General features: G+C 43.7%; 2 protein-coding genes and 1 long non-coding RNA gene across 3 annotated transcripts; 2 read left to right on the top strand and 1 right to left on the bottom strand.

Annotated features, from left to right (window-relative positions):
* Nucleotides 1–1,603: 1,603 nt before the first annotated feature.
* Nucleotides 1,604–5,399, bottom strand: LOC132954049 (uncharacterized). The gene is made up of 7 exons (XM_061026493.1): nucleotides 5,078–5,399; nucleotides 4,015–4,809; nucleotides 3,680–3,889; nucleotides 2,914–3,402; nucleotides 2,752–2,786; nucleotides 1,920–2,640; nucleotides 1,604–1,797 (listed from the first exon to the last, which is right to left on the bottom strand). Exons 2-7 carry the CDS (start codon nucleotides 4,277–4,279, stop codon nucleotides 1,604–1,606), a joined length of 1,914 nt encoding a protein of 637 aa, XP_060882476.1. The 5' UTR covers nucleotides 4,280–4,809; nucleotides 5,078–5,399.
* Nucleotides 5,400–8,744: 3,345 nt separating this feature from the next.
* On the top strand, nucleotides 8,745–12,981 carry LOC132954040 (uncharacterized). Its single transcript, XM_061026480.1, has 3 exons — nucleotides 8,745–9,797; nucleotides 12,154–12,454; nucleotides 12,833–12,981. The coding sequence occupies exons 1-3, from the start codon at nucleotides 9,075–9,077 to the stop codon at nucleotides 12,979–12,981; spliced, it is 1,173 nt and encodes a 390-aa protein (XP_060882463.1). The 5' UTR covers nucleotides 8,745–9,074.
* A 4,166-nt stretch (nucleotides 12,982–17,147) lies between these two features.
* Nucleotides 17,148–20,495, top strand: LOC132954449 (uncharacterized). The gene is made up of 3 exons (XR_009665764.1): nucleotides 17,148–17,288; nucleotides 18,431–19,242; nucleotides 19,373–20,495. It is a non-coding gene; the product is annotated as an uncharacterized LOC132954449 (long non-coding RNA).
* Nucleotides 20,496–23,280: the final 2,785 nt, after the last annotated feature.

Raw genomic sequence — 23,280 nt, 5'->3', positions numbered from 1 at the left:
AATAACTTGTATATTTCAGTCTTTACCACCTGAACAGCTGATTTTTAGATAAATTATGAATAATTAAACAAAGAAAAACAACCATTCCAATTTCAACCATCAGACGTAAAAATAAAGTAAAACACTTGTTTTGTCTGAGATGTTTGTGACACTGTGAGATTCTGAAACTGTCAAAGGAAAGTTTAAATTGAAGACTCTTTGATTGAATGTCTTCTCTATAACTAGAATAAATATTACAGATGTTTACTTTGTTCACTTTTGCAGACGATCGTCTTTTTTTTAATCTTATTAAATATTTGTAATACTTATTTTCCCCGAATTGTATTAAAACCTATAATGAGCAACGTAAAGGTTGATATCATGATACGAAAATTACCGTAAAATCCGGTGTATAACACGCACTTTTAATACCTATTTTTTCGTCTTAAAAATTGGCTGTGTCTTATACACCGGTGCGACCAATATACCAGTATAAAATACTGAAACACGTGCCTTCATTACAGCGGGTGCAGCAGCCACTAACGTGATTAAAAACCCATCCCCATTCCCCGTGTATTGAAAGCTGAGTGCACGCTGTGCTGGAAAAGACATAGACCAGTCTGGCTGCGCTACTTTTTCCACATCTTTTCTCCCTCACGAGGTCATAATCATACATTTACAGAAAACAGCGGTATATTGTTCTGTAAATAAACCTTGTGGTTTTTTGATTGAAACAGTCATATATTAAATTTAAAGAGTGACCAGGGGAGTCGGGCAGCGCGACTTCCAAGCTAGGAGTCTGTGCCTCACAACTTTCCCTGCAGGCTGAGAGCTAATAGGGGAAGTTTTCATCCGAAGGACGGGGGTTCGAACCCTGCCTGGACCAAAACAAACTTCACATAAAGTTTTTTGGATTGTTCAGATGAAAAAGTAATTTTAAATAAGAAAACAATTATCCATATTGTGATTGAATTAAATCAATACTTGATTCTGTTTAGCATTCAAAATGTGTAAGAAAGTGATATTGTGTTTGTTTTTCATTTCTTCTCAGAAGTTAAGTGGTATTGACATAAGTCATCTAATTGTTTTAGATATAAGACTTTACTTACTAAAAAATAGCAAATATTATTGTAATTGTAATATTATTTTATATTACTGTGTAAAATTGCTAAGAAATAAGTCAAATGAAAGAATTGGAGCAGAAGCACACACATTTATTGAAATATTTCAATTAAAAAATCTAAAAACATTCAAGTAAAAGGCTCATTTCACATTTTAGGACATTTCCTTTAAACAAAATAATGATATATTTGGTGTTTTAGCCTCTAGCCTCAAACAGACTAATGCTGTAGATTTTACTTCTCTGAACTTGAGATTTGACACCTGCAGCAGACTCTGTGAGTCATGACTGTCTACAATGAGTGGGACACTCGAGTCCAGCTGTGGCCGATTTTCCGAGCAGTATCTACAGCGTGTTTACATGGACGGGACGGTACACACTGCTTATTTGAATGCCACGTAAGCATTTTAAAAGACTAAAATGTGAAGAGACAGACAGGACGGGGCAGACAGAAGGGGAGAACGATGACGATGAATCATAATTTATTCTCGGCCCTTTTCCTCCTCATTTCTTCCAGCCACTGCTCCAGTGGCATCCCTGCGAAAGTGGGGCAATAAATGTATCCATGAAATTGCCTGTGGCCACTGTCTTTGTTGCAGGGCTGATGGCATTTGCTGCATTTATTATGTTCCACCTGACGATTGTAGGGCCTCGGGGCAGGGGGTGGAGAGGGAAGAGGGCCAGCAGGGGCGATAGGCCTGGGAGAGGGGACAGCAAACATAAACAACAAGGGGCTTTGGGCAGGGGTAGGGTTTACAAGGGCAGGAGCAGCTGTAGGCAGAGGTGCAGGCAGGGGAAATAACTGCCTCTGAATGGGCACCTTTGGCCGGACAGTGGCTGGAGCAGCAGTGTGTGGCGCAGCATTCTTTCTTTTTAAAAGTGCCTGTCCTGCTGTGCATTGGGGCAGATAGTAGGTGTGCTGAGGTCCACGCTGCTGAGAGAGCTGGTGGCAGAGGCACAGGGGCTACAGGAAGAGAGGCAGGCAGGTTGACCCCCTGCAGAAGTACTGCCAAATCCTGCCTCTTCACTCTCCGATTGTGCCACTGTGTGAGGGTGGTCTGGGTGACCTCATACAGCTGGAGAGTGGTGTCCTTCATTAGAGTTCCATTATCCCTCACCAGCTGCCTAACCTTCCGATAGTCCTTCAGCATGAGAGACCATCTTGTCAGGCTGCCCTTTCCCTTTTTCTTTGGGCTCTTGTGCAGCTGACAGAGCCTGACAAAGATGGCCTCCACAAGCCGACAACAGTCGGGCCACTGTGCAGGTGATCCACTTGACCCCAGGACGCAGCGCCTCATGCTCTCCGCACCGGGGGTGAATTCCAATTTATATTTTGGAGACCTGAAGTACCCCGTCTTCAGCCTCTCCTGGTACCTAGCTGCATAGACCACCCGCTGCTGGTCAAAGGGCAGAAGATTTTGCCACAGTGACAAAATGGTGCTGGTCTGCTGGTTGCTGAGAGTGAGGGCTGTCTCATTTCTCAGCCCAACCAGGTACTCTGCCAGGCTGTCCATCCCTGGTATGTTATGCTCATCAACAGCCTGGAAAATATAACAAAATTATAATATAATTATTCTAAATATTCATATTGGCAGGGAAACTAAGAAACAGATGTGATACAGAATGATGCAGTACATCACACAAACACTTACCAACAGTTGCTCAGATACAGTGGGAGCTGGGGGGGGGCAGAGGGCATGGTGATGGTTGGAGCAGGGGGGGCAGAGGTCATGCTGGTGGTGGGAGCTGGGTAGCCAGAGGTCATGCTGGTGGTTGGAGCAGGGAGGGCATGCTGGTGGTTGGGGCAGGGGGGGCAGAGGGCATGGTGGTGGTTGGAGCAGGGGGGGCAGTGGTAATACTGGTGGTTGGAGCAGGGGGGGCAGAGGTCATGCTGGTGGTTGGAGCAGGGGGGGCAGAGGTCATGCTGGTGGTTGGAGCAGGGGGGGCAGAGGTAATGCTGGTGGTTGGAGCAGGGGGGGCAGAGGTCATGCTGGTGGTTGGAGCAGGGGGCAGAGGTAATGCTGGTGGTTGGAGCAGGGGGGCAGAGGTAATGCTGGTGGTGGGAGCTGTGGGGCCAGAAGGCAAGCTGGTGGTCAGAGCTGGGGGGCCAGACTGGCTGAGGGTTTTACCCAGAATAATGTCAAATGTGGGGTCATGTCCGCCATCATCAAAACCCTCATCCTCTGGCTCCTCCTCAACAGCCACATCCTCCAACAGTTGCTCCGTCTCCTCTGTTTCAGGGTCAACATTCTGCATTGCCCTTCCTGTCTGGCGGTACAGGTAGTCAATACCTATCAGCTCTCCTGGGAACGAAAAGAGAATACTCATTGCTCATTTCTGAAAATGTGTTTTTTGGCTTAACCATGGTTGAATTAAACAGAACCATACAACACAACAGAGCTTCTGAGTTTTTAAAAAAGCAGGTTAGCTTCTTCAAAAGATAAAACCGTTGCAGGGCCTTTTTAAATATGTACTCTGAGTTAGCTGTTAAACTTTATTATCAAACTCACTCAGTAATGATAATGATATCTAAAAGGTATGAAATAAAACCATTAATTATGATGGGAAAGTGACACACACCAGTATACACTGCAGGGGGTTGGAAGGAGGGGGCAAGTTTCTTTCCAAGCACTTTGACACTGAAGGTGTTGACACAGTGCACAAGGTCCCCTGAGTAGGTGAGGAGTGAGGGAGGTTTGACAGCCAGCGCCGCAGCACCACGGTCCTGGTTCCATCTGTTCAGGCCTTCCAGGAGGAACAGCTGAAAATTCAGACTGTTGGCACTCGTTCCTTAAAATAAAAACAACATATATTTTAAATTCATACAATGAGCTATTTGTACAATGTCAGGTGACACATGTTTTATGCTAAATACTTTATGTCAAAGAGCTAGGTTATACTTAATTGAAACTGACCTGGAATGAACCTGGCCAGGTGGCAGTGGAAGGACTCCAGTGATGTTGAGCCCCTGGCACACATGTAGGTGGTGAGGATGATGCCCTCCTTGGTGGATGATCCTGTCTCTGTGTAGAGAGGAACACCTGGCTCATCCTGGATGCATTTTACATGCTTCCTCTGCTGTTCCCAGATGTTCACCATCCTATCCCTGTCCAGGAGTGGCACACCAAGGAAGTCACTGCCCTTCTCCCCCATAAGCTTGTGCAAAAGGAGGTCAATCATTGAGATGGTCTCCTTCTCTCCTCTTGTCCTCCTTCTGCAGTAGAGTACCAACTCACTCTTCCTAATGTTCTGGTTCACAAGGCCATCAGTGATGCCAGGAACCCCCTCCCGTTTCAGCTGCTCCCTCTTGACCCGGCGACATCACCTGCATCCCACTCAAATATGCAGCAGGACAGGCGAGCCGTGAAGATGGGGTAAAGGGGATGGGCATCCTTGGTGCATCCTGATGCCAGCCGGCGCATGAAATGGTAAATGTCCAGCTTGACCACAACGTCTGGCCATCCACCAAATCATGCTTTTAGCTTGGTCTGCTCCCCATCCTTCTTACAGCATCCACAGTCCACATACAGGAGCTTTGGAGGAGCCACACCTGCTTCCCTGTACCTCCGGATGAGGTCAGCCACCATCAGGTCCAGCCCAGAGCCTTCCTGAGCAGTCAGGACACTGATCAAGATCTGACCCACCTCGTTACTAACTGAGGAAAGCCAGAGGGCAGTCTCCTTGGCAATGCCCGATAACTTCCTGGTGATCTGAAAGCATACAGAGGAAACATTCAGTGACTTAGGTCTAACTAGCATATCATTTTGTCTGGTATTGACTTATGTATTTACATTTTGTAAGTATACCATTCTTTTTTAGTACAGTTTAACAGCCTTTTACAGGTAAAATCATTTTAACAATGCGACTTAGGGATGAAGAATATCCCTTTTTAGTCATTTTGTCAGTTTGAGTGATGCTTTGATACACGTTTTTGTAGAATTGTGAAATGAGAATAAGAGCAGTGATGAGGAATTGTACCTTCTTTGTGGAGTCCATCTTCAGGATGGAGCCAAAGGTAGATGTAATGCTGGCTTTGATGTGCTCCAGCCTGCTTAAGATGTCCCGCCCGTAGACCGCCAGCATCCACTTATAGGTGGGAATGGCCACAGGCTCAGGCGGGTCCTGAAACACCACAGGGAACAGGCTGGGCCGGCCCACAAAGTCAGAGCATGCCCCGAGGTACTGGCAGAGGCGCTGCAGCCACTCCTCGCTGTGGTTCTCCCTCAGCTGCTTCACCAAGTGAGACGGGCTGTTGCCCAGGGTCCTCTCCCGCAGGAAGCGGATGACCCGAATGTCACAAGCATATCTGTATTAAAAGAAAGGGAAGAGACAGAGACATTTAGACAAACACAAAAAGACAGTCCAACCTCTTATATCAGTCTGTTTCAATTACAGACAATTTTCAAATAAACAATGTAACACAATAATATGTATTCTCATTAACATTTTTTTGTACATGCTCGTTACAGTGGTGTCTTTATACTCAATCAATCAATCAACTTTTATTTGTATAGCGTCAACTCATAACAAGTGTTATCTCGAGACACTTTACAAGAAGCAGGTAAAATACCTTACTCATTGTCTGTTAACATTACAAAAAAGCAGGTAAAAAGACCTTACTCATTGTTATGTTACAAAAAGCAGGTAAAAGACCTTACTTATTGCTATGTTACAAAGATCCGGCCTATCCATCATGAGCACTTTAGCAAAGCAGCAAAAGTTACAGTGGTAAGAAAAAACTGCCTTATTAAAAGGCAGAAATCTTCGGCCGGATCCCCGGCTCATGACGAAACAGTCTTCACAGGCCTAGACTGCGCCGGGCTTGGAAAGGGATAGGGGGAGAGATGGGATAAGATGCAGGAAGAGGGATAGAGAGCAAGGGGGTGGGGGGAGGTAGACCGTCCATCAGCAATCCGGTGGGGAGGGGAGGGGGTGTGGGGGGTTGTTCTGGCAGGCCGCCAACCCACGATCCGGTGGGGAGGGGGTAGTGGTGGGGTGGGGGTTGTTCTGGCAAGCCGTCAACCGACGATCTTGAGGAGCCTAGGAGAGCTCAAGAGCTCCCAGGAAAGTAGGTGGTTAGTGACTGAGATTTATAGATAGATACATGCAGTAATATGATGTACTGTATATGCAGAGAGAGAGAGAGAGAGAGAGAGAGAGAGAGAGGAGCTCAGGGTGCCAGTTCCCCCGGTAGTCTAAGCCTATAGCAGCATAACTAAGAGCTGGTCTACACCAGCACCAGCCCTAACTATAAGATTTATCAAAAAGGAAAGTTTTAAGTCTAATCTTAAAAATACAGACTGTGTCTGCCTCCCGGACCCCGGCTGGAAGGTGGTTCCAGAGGAGAGGAGCCCGATAACTGAAGGCTTTACCCCCCATAGTACACTTGGAGACTGTAGGTACCACCAGCAGGCCTGCACTCCGGGACCGCAACGCTCTCGAGGGACAGTACGGCACTAGTAGCTCCTTAAGATAAGATGGTGCCTGGCCATTTAGAGCTTTGTAGGTGAGAAGAAGGATCTTGAATTCTATTCTAGACTGTATAGGGAGCCAGTGCAGAGAAGCCAGGACAGGAGTAATGTGGTCCCATTTCCTGGTTCTGGTCAGTACACGAGCTGCAGCATTCTGGACCCGTTGAAGAGTCTTTAGAGATTTGCCAGAGCACCCTGACAAAAGAGAGTTACAATAATCCAGTCTGGAGGTAACAAATGCATGAAGTAGTTTTTCTGCATCACTTTGCGACAGGATATTCCTGATCTTGGATATATTACGAAGGTGAAAGTAGGCTGTTCTTGAAACTTGACTGATGTGAGAGCTAAAAGACATATCTTGATCAAAAATAACTCCTAGATTCCTAACAGTGGTGCTAGATGCCAGGCTGATGTCATTAAGGACAGTCACATCACTAGAAAAAGTCTCTCTGAGGTTCTTAGGGCCTAGCACAATAACTTCAGTCTTGTCTGAGTTAAGTAGCAAAAAATTTCTGGTCATCCAGGTCCTAACGTCCTTAAGGCATGTTTCTAGCTGACATAACTGACTGGTACCATCGGGCTTCATTGATACATAAAGCTGAGTATCATCTGCATAACAATACTCACTTCTGAGTCAGGATGAGCCTGAAATCGAGCCGGTGAGCCAGGTCAAGCTGGTCCAGGATGGTCTTGCTGCTGGACAGGTAGTTGGTTTTGCAACCAATGCTGTTGCACCTGAGGGTCTCTGTGACCATCAGGTAGTACCTGTCCACGTCAAGGACCTGACGGGCTCTCTTGTGGGCACCGTATCCCACCAGCTGGTTCCCACACACAGGACAGGTTAGCCTGACCTTCCACAAGTGGTACGGCATCCACACAAGCAGGCGATGATTAAAAAAGCGCTCTGGAGTGGGGGCCTGATGGTAGATGAGCGCTGGCCCAGGTGGCCCGTATCACAGCTTCAGGTCGGTCCATAGCCGCTGGTTTCTCCACAGAGTTGGGGGATGGTCTTCCTCATCTTCACTGGCAGCCAGGGTAGGTCAGGGCCAGGGGCAGCCAACACATCCTCCGCTGACATATTGCTGAGAGGATCAGGACCAGGAGTGGTAGAGGAGGCACAGACAGGAGGGTCTGAGGAGGCACTGGAGGGAGCAGCTGTTACAACCTAATAATAAAAAAATGATGTACAGAAAGACACACACAAATAAAACATTAACACATCATAAATCACTGAACTGCTTAGGTTAGGGTTTGATGTTTGGCAACAACAACAAAATTCTTACAGCGGCAGTGGCTGGGGATGATGTCCTCCCTGATGTTGGTGTTGCAGTGCCAAAGTTTGTGGTGGTACTGGTCGATGTGCTAATAAGGGGCTGAGAGAGAAACAGGAGGAAATACAAGGTTATAAACTAAATCGTGTATCATTATTGGGCATATAAGATTAAAACTTATATAGCCATAGCTTCATGCAATGATAAGGCTTTTAAGCAATGATAAGGCTTTTAAGCACATGAACACACCATTGATCACTGAACTGCTTAGGTTAAGTTTGGCACACAAAAATGATTTGTGAATAACACAATTGAAAAGGGTTCTTACAGCTTTAGCAGTGGCTGGGGGGATTATTGAGGCTGATGACACAGGAGAGGGGGAAAGAGAGTAAGGGTTCTGAGATAAAGATTCCAGGAGTTATTGAGAAGTTGTCTTTTGAACAGTATATGCAGTTAGAAAGGGAAAAGGCTAACTGGGAAAGGGAAAAGTTGCAGTTTCAGTTGGAGCACGAAAAGCTGAGAGTGGAGCAGGCACAGAAAGATAGGGAGGCAGAGGTGAAGGTGGCTTTGGAAAGGGAAAGGTTAAAACTTGACCTGTTAAAGCTGGAATTGGTGAGAGAGTGGAAAGCTAGTGAAGCTCTCCTGGGCTCTGGTTTGTCAGGGCAGACTGTTGTTGGCTATGCTGGATTTGATGTTGCGGGAAATCTGCGCCTGTTACCCAAGTTCAATGAGAAGGATCCGGACACATTCTTTTTTCTGTTTGAGCGTGTTGCAAATGCAAGGAGTTGGCCTGATGCGGACAGAACCCTAATGCTGCAGTGTGTATTCACTGGTAAGGCTCATGAAGCATATTCTACCCTTAGTCCTGGTGATTGCATTGATTATGCTAAGGTGAAGGCTGCAGTTTTGAAAGCCTATGAATTGGTTCCTGAGGCATATAGGCAAAGATTTAGAAGCTGGAGGAAAGGTGATATACAGACTCACGTAGAGTTTGCACGGGATATTTCAGCTCACTTTGCACGCTGGTGTTCTGCCTCGGAGGTAGATCATTATGATGATTTGTGTAACCTTATTGTATTGGAACAATTTAAGGACTCTGTTCCACACCACATTGCTGTACACATCAATGAGCGTAAGGTTAAGACAGCTTCAGCAGCTGCAGTGTTGGCAGATGAGTATGTGTTGACTCATGCTGGTGGCTCTGAATGGCGCTGGGGCGTAAGGGACAATGTGATGTTTGGGCCAGGAAAGTTTGTTGGGGCTAATCGGGGTTCTCAGGCCAGTTTCAGAAGTGTACCAGGTACGGATGGTAGATTTGATCCAGGTAAAGTGTGCCATTCATGTAAAAATAAAGGTAATTGGAAAGGGGAGTGTCCAATTTCCATGTCGGAACAGAAGTCAGCCGATTCAAGTGTGTATATGAAATCTGCTGGTCTGGTGGCTTCACTGCCATCAGTGCAGAGTCAAATGGTGCCAGGAACATCTCCTGATCTGTCATCAAAGGGGGTTGATGAAGTGTATGCCCCTTTCATGTCACATGGGTTTGTGTCTCTGAATGATGGTGAGATGAAACCTGTAAGTATTTTGAGGGATTCGGGGGCATCCCAGAGTTTCATTTTGAAACGTGTGTTGCCGTTTTCTTCTGCTACAGACACTAGGGAGACAACTCCAGTTCTGGGAATTTCTTTGGTTCCTTTGTTGGTGTCATTGCATCGTCTTAACCTGTGTTCAGATCTGGTAAAAGGAGAAGTGGTCATGGGGGTGCGGAACTCATTGCCAATGGAGGGTGTGGATGTTATATTGGGTAATGACTTGGCAGGGGCAAGAGTGGGGAAAGATGATCCACCTTCTCTTGTGGTGACAGCATCACCCGAGTGCTCTCAGAGTCCAGATGAGTGTGCTAAACAACATCCAATTGTTTTTCCTGTTTGTGCTGTGACTCGGGCGATGAGTAGGGTTGCTGCAGGACGCAGTGGAGTGTTTAAAAGGGGGGCTTCCTCGCTGTTGTGTTCTGAGGGTGAGATTTTGGGGGAAATCAAGGATCAAGCCTTCCTCTGTCCTGTGCCTTTAACGTCTGTCAGTAGGGAGGAACTAATTGCAGAGCAGGTAGTAGATCCCACATTGACGTCTTTGTTTCACATGGTTTGTTCCGAGGAAAAGATATGTGAGATGGAAAGTGGTTACTTCCTTCGAGACGGTGTGCTACTCAGGAAGTGGACACGTATCGTTGATAGTGTGAAAGTTGATCAGGTAACTCAGGTGGTGGTGCCTTCTGCATTCAGGGAATTAGTGTTGAGCAGCTCACATGATGGAGTTGCTGGGCATTTGGGGATTAAGAAGACCTATGACCGTGTGCTTCGTCATTTCTTCTGGCCACTGTTGAAGCAGAATGTATCTGCATATTGTAAAATGTGTCATACATGTCAGCTGACTGGAAAGCCCAATCAGAAGGTCAAGCCAGCTCCTTTGTGCCCGATTGCTGTTGTGGAAAACCCTTTTGAGTACCTGATTGTGGATTGTGTTGGTCCTCTGCCAAAGAGTAAAAGTGGGAGTAGTTATTTGTTGACCGTAATGTGTAAGAGTACTAGATACCCTGCAGCATTTCCTCTGCGCTCTATCAAGGTGAGGCCTGTTTTGAAGGCCTTGACTACTTTTATCTCCACCTTTAGCGTTCCAAGGGTGATTCAAACGGATCAGGGAAGTAACTTTATGTCTCGTACTTTTGCTCGGGTGTTGAAGCAGCTTCAAGTGAAACACAATGTTTCCAGTGCTTATCATCCAGAGTCTCAGGGGGCTCTGGAGAGATTTCACCAGACCCTAAAATCAATGTTACGGGCCTATTGTACTGAGCTTTCACGTGACTGGGAAGAAGGTCTTCCTTGGCTTCTGCTTGCAGTGCGTGAAGTTTGTCAGGAGAGTACTGGTTTTGCACCAAATGAGCTAGTTTTTGGGCACACTATACGTGGTCCCTTGGCGGTGTTGAGTGACCACTGGAAGACCGTTGATCCGCCTGACAACATTCTGGATTATGTGAATGACTTTCGGTGCCGTTTGTATACTGCTTGTGCGACTGCACGAAGGAAGCTTTGTGGGGCTCAGGGAAAGATGAAGGATCTTTTTGATTGCAAGGCTGAGTCCCGCCAATTTGAACCAGGTGATCAAGTGTTGATGTTGTTGCCTATTGTGGGTTCCCCTTTCCATGCTAAGTTTAGTGGGCCATATACAGTTAAGAGTCAAATGTCTGAGGTTGACTATCTTATTCATACACCGAATAGGAGAAAGAAAGTTCAATGGTGTCATGTCAACCTTCTTAAGCCGTTCTATGGACGACAGTCAGAGGTCGGGGCAAAGCAATGATGAATCTGTGAATGTGTCTCGATCTAAACCGGTGTGTATTGTCGCCAAGCCTGTCACGGTCCCATCTGAAGACTTTGTTGTTCCGTCGGAGCAGATTGTCACGGGTAAACTGAACAACTCGTCCTTTTTGGATGACTTGGGGGTTCTTCTGGGGGGTTTGTCAGAGGTACAATGTAAGGATGTAACTCAGTTAATTAATTCTCACCTCTCCCTGTTTTCAGACACTCCATCACGTACCAACCTTGTGCAGCATGACATAGATGTTGATGATGCTAAACCTATTCAGCAGCGTTTTTATCGTGTTCCTATAGAGAAGCGAAGACGTATGGAAAAGGAGGTTGACTATATGGTGCAGAATGGGATAGCGGAGCCAGCATCCTCCCATTGGACATCACCGTGTTTACTTGTTCCTAAATATGATGGTTCTGATAGATTTTGTACGGACTTTAGGAAGGTGAATGCGGTCTCGAAGCCAGATTGTTACCCATTGCCTCGTATTGATGATTGTGTGGATGAGGTAGGCAGTGCCAGTTTTGTGACAAAGTTGGACCTTCTGAAAGGTTACTGGCAAGTACCATTGACACCCAGAGCCAAAGAGATCTGTACTTTTATAACGCCTAATGGATTGTTTGCATACAACGTCATGCCGTTTGGGTTGCGGAACGCTCCAGCAACGTTCCAGCGGCTTATGAACGGGGTTTCGCGCGGGTTGTCAGGATGCACTGCCTATTTGGATGATGTTGTGGTCTTCAGTGATTCTTGGGAGTCTCATGTTCAGCGTCTTAAGGCCCTGTTTGATTGTCTGGTTGAAGCTAAGCTGACAATCAACTTGTCCAAGTGTGAGTTTGCTAAAGCTAGGGTAACTTACCTTGGTAAGGTTGTTGGCCAAGGGGAAGTGCTCCCTGTAAGAGCGAAAGTTCAGGCTATTGATGAGTACCCGGTGCCAACAACGAAGAAGGAGTTGGGGAGGTTTTTGGGTATGGTGGGGTATTACCGGGGGTTTTGCCCAAATTTTTCGACTGTGGTGGCCCCATTGACAAACCTTTTGAGTAAGAGAACGGTTTTTGTGTGGTCTCCCAAATGTGAGGATGCTTTTGTTACGGTGAAATCCTTGCTCTGTTGTTCTCCTGTGCTTGCAGCGCCAAACTTTGAGAAGCCCTTTAAGCTTCAGGTGGACGCAAGTGGAGTTGGTGCAGGAGCTGTACTGTTGCAAGAAGGGAAGGGGGCTATTGATCATCCAGTCTGCTTCTTCTCCCGTAAGTTCAAATGTCATCAGTTAAATTATTCAGTCGTGGAGAAGGAGACATTGGCACTTATTTGGGGTCTACAATTTTTTGAAGTGTATGTAACTTCTGGGTCTGCACCAGTTACTGTATTCACTGACCATAACCCTCTGACCTTTCTGTCCAACATGCAAAACAGCAATCAAAGGTTGATGCGCTGGTTGTTGTTTTTACAGCCCTACAACTTTAATATCTGTCACATCAAGGGTAGGGATAATGTAATGGCAGATGCTCTGTCTCGGGGGGTAGTTTAATGTGTACGTACACCCAAGTGTACGTTTTTTATGGGGGGAGGTGTGACGGCCCTGGCCATGGTGTTTGGCCTGGTACTGCTTGTGTTTTGTCTTTCAGGGTTTGGCGTCATCTGGTGGTTGGCGGTGGCATGCCTGGGAGACTCTCCCACCTACCTGCTGATTGCAGATGGGCTTCACCTGGGTGGAAGGGCATACAAGCAGGCTGCCAGTGCTTTCCGGGGTTCCTGGGGGGACAGATTGGACTGATTTCCCTCTGCTCTTGCACTTTTGGGTTGTTGTGAAATAAACTAAAACTTCAGCAAGTGGACTGTGTGGACCTCCATTTTGAAATGTTAGGGCCTACATGAGCTGGCCGTAACAAGTTGTTGCACTAGCAAGTTTGAACAGGTAACACAATGAAGATTACATCATAATTTATGTAGAGCAGTTCAGGCTGGCACTGTGATGACACTTGTGAAATTTGGAGCACATTGAACATTGTTTATTGGAGGTAGTACTTTTGTTCTTTGTACTTTGTACTTTGTTCCTCATAAAATGTCATATCTACTGTTTCGGTGAACATCGGGCGATCCAATCGTTCCCAAAGCTTCTGATACATACAAAGTCTCAGAGCTTGGCTGTAGGGTTTTCAAGACGGCCGATCTTGTACCTCAGCATGTCGTCTACCACAGCATGAAATAGTGACTGATACTTTGCCACTGAACACCAGTGGATCGTCAGTGGTCCGTCATCTAGCAGAGGAGCGGTGGTAGCTGGTCAGGTGGAATGGTGGCCTGGGGCCTGATGGCCGACGTTAGAGAGTCAGCATTATGGGCAGGGTGCTGAAGAGCAGGAGAAGTGGTAGGACTGGCCACAGAGGTCCACTTCTTCTTCTTGGGCAGTTTAGCAGCATGAGCTGAGTGGTGATGCTTTGAGTCCTGAAATAACATCAAAAAATTAGAAGTTGTCAAACTCCAGTTAAGTTCACAGAAGCATACTTTTACAATGTCACAAGAAAATGTAAACTGCATGCAGAAACTATTTGGCTTCAAGCAGATTTAAGTGTCAGGATTCTCTGTCAAATGTCCAGGGAAGGCATGCTTAAAATGAGTACAATTGTAGATATTACAATAAATAATTCTTGCCTTGGATCATCAGAAATGCTCAAAATAAGATTTTCTTTTTAAATAACTTTAAACAAGTGAAGGCTGAAGATTTGGCTGAGACTTTTTTTAAAAGTTTTAGTAAATTGAATTTTTAGAAAATTGAAGGTGAAAATGCACATTTTCCACATATTTAAGCTAAACACATTATGTTTCTCTAATATGAGACAGACGAGAAACATTACTGACATCACCTTCTTGAATAGTTAACGGTAAACGTCTGCTTTCTTTCTTGTTTATGTTTTTTTCTTGTACCTGTTCATATAGGTGTTTACATGTGGAGGGAGTGTTGAAGTAGTGCCCTGTTCCAAGGTCGCCCACATCGAGAGGAACCACAAGCCCTACATGCTCGATCTTGCCCCCGCCATGAAGAGAAATGCCCTGAAGGTAGCAGAAGTCTGGATGGATGAATACAAGAACAACGTTAACATTGCTTGGGGTTTGCCATTAGAGGTACTTCATATATCAGAAGAGAATATCTTTATTGTGAAGAGTTCACAATTTGAGTAGTTTTTAAGAGATTTTTTACTGTCTTTTTGCTCTTAAACAACAGAGATTTAAATTTTCAAAGTCATTTTTAAAATGTCATGGATTTGACATTGGGGATGTTTCGGAGAGGAAACAACTCAGAGAAAGATTGAAATGTAAACCCTTTAAATGGTACATTGAAAATGTGTATCCTAAGCTGGATTCCTTGGACATACTAGCTTACGGAGAAGTAAGTTTAGATCCAATTTCAGTCATGTTGGTCATAGTCACCCAGTGTTGAGAATGGAAGTTACAAATGAAACTACGGCTCTGTGAGTTAAGATCGAGAGTTCTCTGTCACTCTGAATCTTTGTAACAAGATCCTTTAGGGACATGTGTAGCGACGATATGGTGGTGCCGAGAAGCCACCTCGATCAGTCTGTTGTGTCTGCAGTGTTGTGAGTACTACCGAGGAAATTACACTTAAAGGATATCTATTAAACTCTCTTTCACCATCAGCTATGTAGGTCTGGGACACCTATTGAGTAGCGTTGCGAAATGTGTAGGACAAAAACTTCCTTATTCATCTGATAATGGCGTCAGTAAAATCCCTAATTTCCGTCTCTGCCTGAAACCTTTAATTTCAGCTGTGTCTCTTTAAAGCCCACCTCCCCCCGTGCCCACTTTCCACGTTCAAGTTATGTTTTAAAGTGATTTAACGAAAAGCACGGTTGATGGAGAAAGACACTGAAGTAGTTCAATCAGAAGAGACTTAATTAAGATTGAACAATTATTTATTGAAACATTTAGGTAATACATGTGCAAAGTCTTTGGGGATTAGACTCCATCATGATGACTTCATGTACTTGGAGGGGTCATGAGACCGACAGCAGGATAGGATACCCCTCTATAGAGTCTAGACCAGGCATTGGGCAAACTACGGCCCGCGGGCCATATACGGCCCGTTGGGCTTTTTAATCCGGCCCGCCGAACTTGTCCAAATTATATTATTATTAAATTAAATTTTATTATAATTAAACCTCATTCGTTTTCCCCTGTAATGCCCGCGTTTCCCCAATAGATGGCGCACTTCAGAGTGTGGTGTATTACGCCCTTCTTCACTTTTTCGCTTTGCCCTATGAACCTGTATGAGCCCTTCTGTAAAAATGAGCGGATCAAAGAAAAGAAAAGTGGACAGTGAATGCCGAGTGTTTAATACGGAGTGGACAACTAAATATTTTTTAGTCACTGAAGTCCGATCAAAGGCTGTATGCCTGATATGCCAAGAAACTGTCGCAGTTTTCAAAGAGTACAGTATCAGCCGTCACTTTGCTATGAAGCATGCTAACTACGCTAGCAAGCAGTCCCCGCAAGAACGGGTGGCTACGGCTCAGAGGTTGAAGGCTAATTTACAGACTCAGCAACATTTTTTTCACCATCAAACTGCGATTCAAGAGTCAACTAGCAAGGCAAGTTTTTTGCTGGCATTCAAATTAGCAAAGGCTAGCAAGCCTTTCTCCAAAGGCGAGTTTTTAAAAGAATGCATGGTAGAGACAGCAGGTCTCTTGTGTCCGGAGAGCCAAGGCCAGTTTGAAAAAATCAGTTTATCACGCAGGACTGTGACTCGCTGTGTGGAACTGATTGACGAAGATATAGCCAGCGAATTAAACAAAAAGGCTGAGTCCTTTAAGTTATATTCACTAGCGCTGGATGAAAGTAATGACGTAAAAGACACTGCTCAGCTCCAAATTTTTATTCGAGGGATTAATGACAGTTTTGAGATAACGGAGGAGTTTTTGACCATGGAGTCCCTGAAAGGAAAAACGCGAGGAGAGGACTTGTATAACCAGGTGTCTGCTGTCATCGAGAGAATGAAGCTACCTTGGAGTAAACGTGCCAATGTCACAACGGATGGATCGCCAAATTTAACTGGAAAACATGTTGGGCTGCTGAAAAGAATCCAGGATAAAGTGAAAGAGGAAAACCCTGACCAAGATGTTATTTTCCTTCACTGCATCATCCATCAGGAATCTCTGTGTAAGTCTGTATTGCAGCTTAATCATGTTGTAAAACTTGTTAACTTTATACGAGGAAGGGGATAAGTTGAATGAAGAAAATTGTATAAAAGTCTTCCTGCTTGTACTTACGCTGAGCTCCATTTAACTACAGTGAATAGAAACATAAAGAGTAGCGTGGCTAGCTAGTGTGTGTGGAGGAAAAGAGAACTGAACCGAGGTATACAGATTAAGTCTATGTGAGGAAAAACCTAAAATAATATTGAAAATAAAATCAGTTTAATATTGTAATAAAAAATAACTTGATTTATACATTCTTTCAAATGTTTGCCATGTATGGTGATCATTAGAATGTAATTTGCCAGCTGCAACAAGTAATAAACCACAACAATGTTTATGTTTAATGTGACTGAAAGATCATAAATGTTATGAGCCGCCTCTGTCAGTCCTGAAGAGTTCATAGACTCTGTGTGGTAAAGGCACTATACTGCAGGGTGTGTGCCACATACTTACATCAAATTGTGTTTTGATAAGTCTTTTTCTTACAGATGAGGAATCTTGATGCTAACATGTGCATTGACCGAGGCCCAGTGTCGGGTCATACACCTATCGCCTATGTTTGCCACCAGTATGGACCCCAAGTAAGTAATGGAAGAAATATGATCAGTCTCTCAGAAGTAACAAGCTGCATTAAAGATAATGTGCTGCATTTGGATAAGCAGAAACAATCTACTTGCTCACTTTTTTTATTTCTTCAGCACACTTATTATCGTGAAAGTGGTGAGTTCTACATCGGTGGCATGAAGTCCCACAAGTACAATGACAACCGGTGTTTAACTGACGTTGGCCAGGAAAAACCCTCCCCAGCCTTTATGACTGCAAAGAGGCTGCACGGAGCGGAATGAGGATTTACTGGGACTTCACTCAGGTACGACAAAATCAACTGATATTAAAATAATGACAGTCAGAGAAGAGATGAGGCAAAGAGAAATGTTATCTCTGTAGAACAGTTTAGAAAGTCAGAGTTTCAAAGTGTTCGACATAAAGGCCCTGACACACCAAGCAGACAGCAAAGAACTAGTGGCGACAAAGGCTGCCTTAGGCGTGGCCTCACATCGCCTTTTGTCTTGGCCAAAATGTTGCACTAAAACACACCGCAAAGACTACAGCCGACGGTCAACCAACACGTACGTTCTGCACATGCGCGAGAGGAAATAACTCTCTATTCCAGCAGGTGGCGGTAGTCCATTGTTATGATACGAGAAGACCATTTTTCACACCGCTGTCGCACACCACTCGTTTTATAGGTAGCCTACTAATCGAGAATAATGTCTGATTAAAAAGTTGAAAATGGCTCTCGCGATTCCTCTCACCGACCGCTGACGACGATTCAACATGTCGAATTGGCCAAAAAAAGGCCGATGGGTAGCGACAGAGCCGGACACACGGCAAAAACTAGGACGACGACCGCTCACCGATGGTCCAACTAGGGCCAACAGCCGACAATCTCCTTGGTGTGTCAGGGCTTTTAGAGGATGAAAGAGTTTACAGTGACCACTGTTAGTAAAACATCCCCCAGCGTATCCACTTCAAACTCCTCATCATCACCTACAAAGCCCTCCACAACCTGGCTCCCCCTACCTGTCTGAGCTCCTCCACCGACACACTCCCACCCACACTCTCAGGTCTGCAGATGCAAACCTCCTGTCCCCCCCCTGCAGGACCAACCTTCGGTCCTGGGGGGACAGGGCCTTCTCCATTGCAGCTCCCACCCTCTGGAACTCTCTCCCTAAAAACATCAGAGACTCCCCCACACTCACTTCCTACAAGAAATCCCTAAAAACTCATCTTTTCATCACCGCCTACAACCACTGACTCTCATCCTCTTCCCTCGACACCACTTCTGTTGTATTGTTCTCTTGTTTTTTTTGTTGTTGTTTCCTGTCAAAGCGTCTTTGAATATTTAGAAAAGCGCTATATAAATCTAATTTATTATTATTATTATTATTATTAATAATAAAAGATATTGGTTAATGTTGTATGCAGATGATATCGTGTTCTCTCTTTCAGGGCAAAAAACTGAAGAGCAGACGGACAAAGAGATGTCTGGAGATTAAAAATGGAAAACTTCTAATGCAGCAGTGCTCTGGCCAAAGATGGAACATTCAAAACATAATTAAAGCATTTTAACACCAGGACCGCCAGCAATTTTGGGCCCCCTGCGAGTGACCGAGTGACTGTCAGGCGGTCATATGTAATTTAATTGTTTGTGCTCATAAACACACAAATAATAATACTTTTTTTGATGAAGTTACAATAAATACTTTAATGTACAAACAAAATATCACAGAGCATAGAGCAGGATTGGCAACCTTTTAAATGTCTCATGTCAATTCACAATATTTGTTGGCTTTTTTTATAGTGGGCAGTGTTTTTTTGTTTTTTTTTACTGCTGTTCCACGTCTTCCGTCTGTAAAATACATTCTACAAAAATAAATAATACATAACTTTTAGTCTATTAATATTGTTGATTATATTAGGATATGCATTTTAATAAAACACTGCAAAAAGAGATAAACACCGAAATAATGAGAGGAAACATTTTTGTAATGATGCTCCTCCTCCTGCTCCTCTCAGCAACTGGATTTGTTTCCAGGAGAGAAGGGTCTTATTCTGCTTGCAGTGGGTGTTGATCTGACACTGCCTTCTTTTCGGCTCTTGTGGCTGCTGTGGCTCCATGGGCACCGATGTCAGACTGGCCTTGACACACAGGTGTTCTTCTCGCAGTTTAAAAAAAAAGTTGCGGCAAAACAATGCAGGGGAATGTATCATTTTCAACTGCGGTCCGTATGACTGCTGCGGTCAGAGGCATAAATGCTCTTGTGTTTTCTTTTAGGAACTTAAAGGCTTCAGAAAACATACAAGACACATATTTAGGAAAAGTTCTAGGATTTATTTGCATTATAAAAACCCCAAAACCATCTTGGTGGTTCTAGTGTTAAAGGATGTGAGTGGACAGCAAGAAGCGCTCTCATCATCAATAGTTACAATCACCTGTATGTATGAAATCTAAAATGACAAACGTGACTAGTGTACTCATTTATCACACTCTTTTTGGGAAGGGGAAAGTGAGCCGTTTGGAAATTGAGTTAACATCCTATATTCCATTTTGAATTGTGCTGCAGGGGTGTGGGGTTTACAAAAATGTAGATAGAATGTAGAACTAAAACTATAGGATGCTTCCTGGGGGTTCATAGATTTGCTCCTAGGGGAACATGGGCTGGGTGCCAGGGGCTGTACTACGAAAATGTGAAATGATCTGATTGTGGAATCGACAGAATAAACAAAAAAGTATTCATGTGGAGCAAAAAACATAACTCTCAATGGGCGAATGAGCTTTATTCAGTTTTTGAGGAGGTGGATAAAATGTATATTTTCATGAATAATCTGTGTTGTAACGTAAACTCCATGAAAGATATGCTCTTGATCAAGTATAAAGAAATATGGTTTCAGAATGGTCTATCCAAGCCAAAACTGAGGACATATGTACAGATCAAACATGATTTTATGCCTGAATTATACAGTATGTTACATGTCGTTTATCTAGAAGCCAAAGATCCTTGGTTGCACAAAACGATCTGGTATTCTCCCTCTGGCCATTGAAGTCGCTCGATTCAAAAATATTCCTTTATTTGACTGTGAGATGTGTGAGTTGGATGAAGTTGAAACCCACTTTCTTTTGCATTGTACAAAATATGAGGATTTAACAGAATTAGTGTTTCATGAAGTAGCTCGTCAAAAACCTGAAATATTGGCTTGGGTAGATGTGCAAAAACTGGAATGGCTATTTAAGACTGATGTGTTTAAGCTTGCTAATTTTGTCTCAAAAGCCTGGAAAAGAAGACAGGCTATTCTGTTTAATTAGGGTTTTGTTTTCTCTTTTTATTTTGTGACAATAAATAGACCTACTATGCACTCTGATCCTGGAATGTTTTAACTCATGGTGTCCTGTAAGACCATCCCAGACCGGGCTGGGTGTATAAATGTATGTATGAAACAATGATAAAATAAAAACTTCAAACTTCCTATACAATGCTATTATGATGCATGCTCTTATCTGAAGATTGTGGGGAGCTCACAGACAGATCAGAAATCAGACATCATTTCAATTCAATATTGTTACAACATGTGGGGTTGTCACCGTACCAGATTTTGTTTTTTAAACGTGGATTTAGACAGTGCTCTTCTATTTTCTAGGTGGAACTTTTGGATGAAAATGCAGCGATAGATATTTTTATGGATTTTTTCAAGCTTTGGCACTTTTCCATATATCGATTATAAAAAAAAGATATATTGTTTATAACATCAAAAAGTATTGATAGAAAAAAATGTATAACCCTTGGGACAATGTAATGATCACATTTTGTTATTTTCACTGAAATTCTAATGAAATAATGTTGCCTAAAGGTCACATATTCTCCTCCTTTTCAACCAGTGTAAATAAGTCTCAAAGCTCCCCAAAACATGTGTGTGGAGTTTCTTGTTCTAAATCCACTCTGATCCTGTCTATGTCTATAAACCCCTCTATTTCAGCCCTCCTCAGAACAGGCTGTTTCTGTGTCTGTACCTTTAAATATGTAAATGAGCTGTGTCTGACCACGCCCCTTCTCTAGAAGGGCTTGGGTGTCTCTGTCTTTCTCACTCCATGTCCTATTGTTTACGGTGAGAAGGCAGACTCAGAGGGCAGAACAAACACCTAGCTGTGGGAGTGTCATCCACCTGGGGGAGGGGTTACTGCCCTTTGTGATGTCATGAAGGGAAAATCTCCGAACGGCCTGTTTGAGCACACATTTTCTGAACAGTGGAGCAGGCGAAAGGCAGAGAGGATGGACTTTTCTCATGATTGGGGGATTTGTAGACAGACTAGAGACACATATTAGTGTAAGAGAAACATGTTAAGTTTATTTTGCATAATATGTGACCTTTGGAAAATCACCTATATAAATATCAAGAAGTCGCATTAGTATTCTTCTAATTTGACCAAACAACGTCATTCAAAGCTTGTATATGACACTTTTATAATTTAATAAAACTGAAATGAATACATTTTATAGCTGCTGTGCACAAATAATCCTCTTTATTTGCTCTTACATATTAGTTATATCATAATACTGTCGTTGCATGAAGCAGCATGACCCCAAATGGTATTCAAATGGGCTCCCCTGAAATGTCTAATTATTGCTCAAAGTTGAATATATTGGAGCATTCTGCTTTAATTAAGCTACAAGACGTAATCTTGTAGGGCTGATGTAGCTCATGTTACAAACTATCTCGGTCTGTCTGTCATCTATGCATCATGCATCCAGCATTAATTTCCAGCCTTGTAAATACAAGCTCGCCTGGCTGTACACTTGAGAAAAGAAAAATCCTCCCTTTTTGGACAATTCTCATCTCGGCCTTTCTGCCCCGGCCTCAATAATAAACCTGAAATAGTTCCCTTAAAGTACTGTTTACTTGCAACTCAAAAGAAAAATCACGATTTAAATTTTCATTTTATCAAAAAGCTAAAACATCAAATCTGGGGTCCCCAGAGTTTTGTGAAGTCAAAGTTGGGTCACAAGCCAATAAAGGTTGGCAACCGCAGCCTCAATGTGACCTCTAGACAGCAGAAGTGTTGTAGTCCTAACAACTGAAGGCAGCCAGTTGTAACTAACACAACAATGCAGCTCGAGTTATTTTGGTTTCATGCTGGTGCTCAAGGGCGACATCTACTGGATCAAAAAGTCGTATATTCTTCCTTTAAGTATAGGATTTGAAAAAGGACAAACAGATTCAGAGGAGACTTTTCTGAAAGTTTATTCTCTAGAAAGCGGAGATGCACGTTATTTCAGGGCTGATGCACATGTGATGTTGCCCTCTGTGCAGCATGCAGCCAGCCAGGACTAACAATGGGAGCTGGGGCGGCACTAAGTTATTAGCCATATTGGCTGAGGAAAAATGAGGAGTTGGGTATAGCCTGCTCTGAGGACTGCCAGAGGGCATCGAGGACCTGAAATGAAACAATATTAAGAGCCCCCCCTCCCCTGTCCCTCACCCCAACAAGTCAGACTGCCACCAAGACTGAGACCGCCTGAAGCTGCAGGATGTCAGAGTTTGACTCATGGCTGAATATCGACTAAAACAACATTAATTATAATTGTAATTGCAGAGTTGATCTCCAGTCAGTTGTGCAAAAAGCATCTGGGTCAGCTAAATGTGTTGATTTGCATTTCCCAAATATTCATATAAAGGGTGAGCATAAAGCAAAAAACATCCTCCAGGGCTAATAAATGAATCAAGCGTGATGAACAAAAATATGCAGTTCCTTAAGTGGCCACTTGGGGCTGGCTCCAAATGTGAGTCAATCCCAAAAGACCATACAGTAAAACACTCATCTTTAAACTAGCATGAAACCTGGTTTAAAATACAGTTTTGTCTCACAACTCATCCACTGAAATTTTACAAAGGCCTAAAGTAGAGCATAATAAAAAACAACAAAAAAAAAATGCTGTAAAAATTAGCAGACCAGTGTCGGTCATACAGCGACTGTTGTAATAGAGACAGGACGGACGTGCAGCGCTTTTCTTCTAAAAAAAAAATACTAGGTGGTCACAGGGCATAAGGGTCATGGCCTATTTGAGTGACAGGTGCGAGCGGTTTCTACATTAATATAATTGATTATAGTAATTTGCAGGTATTGATGTCTGCCCTAAATGTACCTATATCTTTTAAGCTCTTTAAGTGTATTTCATACATTGACAGTGGCCCAAATGTCAAAGTGGAGGCTTCAAAAAGGCAGTCGACCAAACAATGGATGACATCATGTTGGCCAAGTCTCTCATTTATATGGACTTAGGTGATAATATTTTAGTATTTGCTTT

This window comes from Labrus mixtus, chromosome 2 (assembly GCF_963584025.1).
Source record: "Labrus mixtus chromosome 2, fLabMix1.1, whole genome shotgun sequence".
Classification (NCBI taxonomy): domain Eukaryota; kingdom Metazoa; phylum Chordata; class Actinopteri; order Labriformes; family Labridae; genus Labrus; species Labrus mixtus.
Note: the sequence above shows the minus strand (reverse complement) of the source record. Positions and strands in the feature narration are given on the sequence as shown.

Coding starts and splice junctions, on each gene's coding strand:
- LOC132954040 (XM_061026480.1), top strand. CDS start 9,075: ATGTTTGGGCCAGGAAAGTTTGTTGGGGCTAATCGGGGTTCTCAGGCC. Junction 9,798..12,153: donor TGACTCGGGCGATGAGTAGG/GTTGCTGCAGGA, acceptor CCAACAACGAAG/AAGGAGTTGGGGAGGTTTTT. Junction 12,455..12,832: donor TCCAGTCTGCTTCTTCTCCC/GTAAGTTCAAAT, acceptor TTTGTCTTTCAG/GGTTTGGCGTCATCTGGTGG.
- LOC132954049 (XM_061026493.1), bottom strand. CDS start 4,279: ATGATTGACCTCCTTTTGCACAAGCTTATGGGGGAGAAGGGCAGTGAC. Junction 2,787..2,913: donor AACCACCACCATGCCCTCTG/CCCCCCCTGCCC, acceptor ATGCCCTCTGCC/CCCCCCCAGCTCCCACTGTA. Junction 1,798..1,919: donor CAGCCACTGTCCGGCCAAAG/GTGCCCATTCAG, acceptor CCCCTCTCCCAG/GCCTATCGCCCCTGCTGGCC.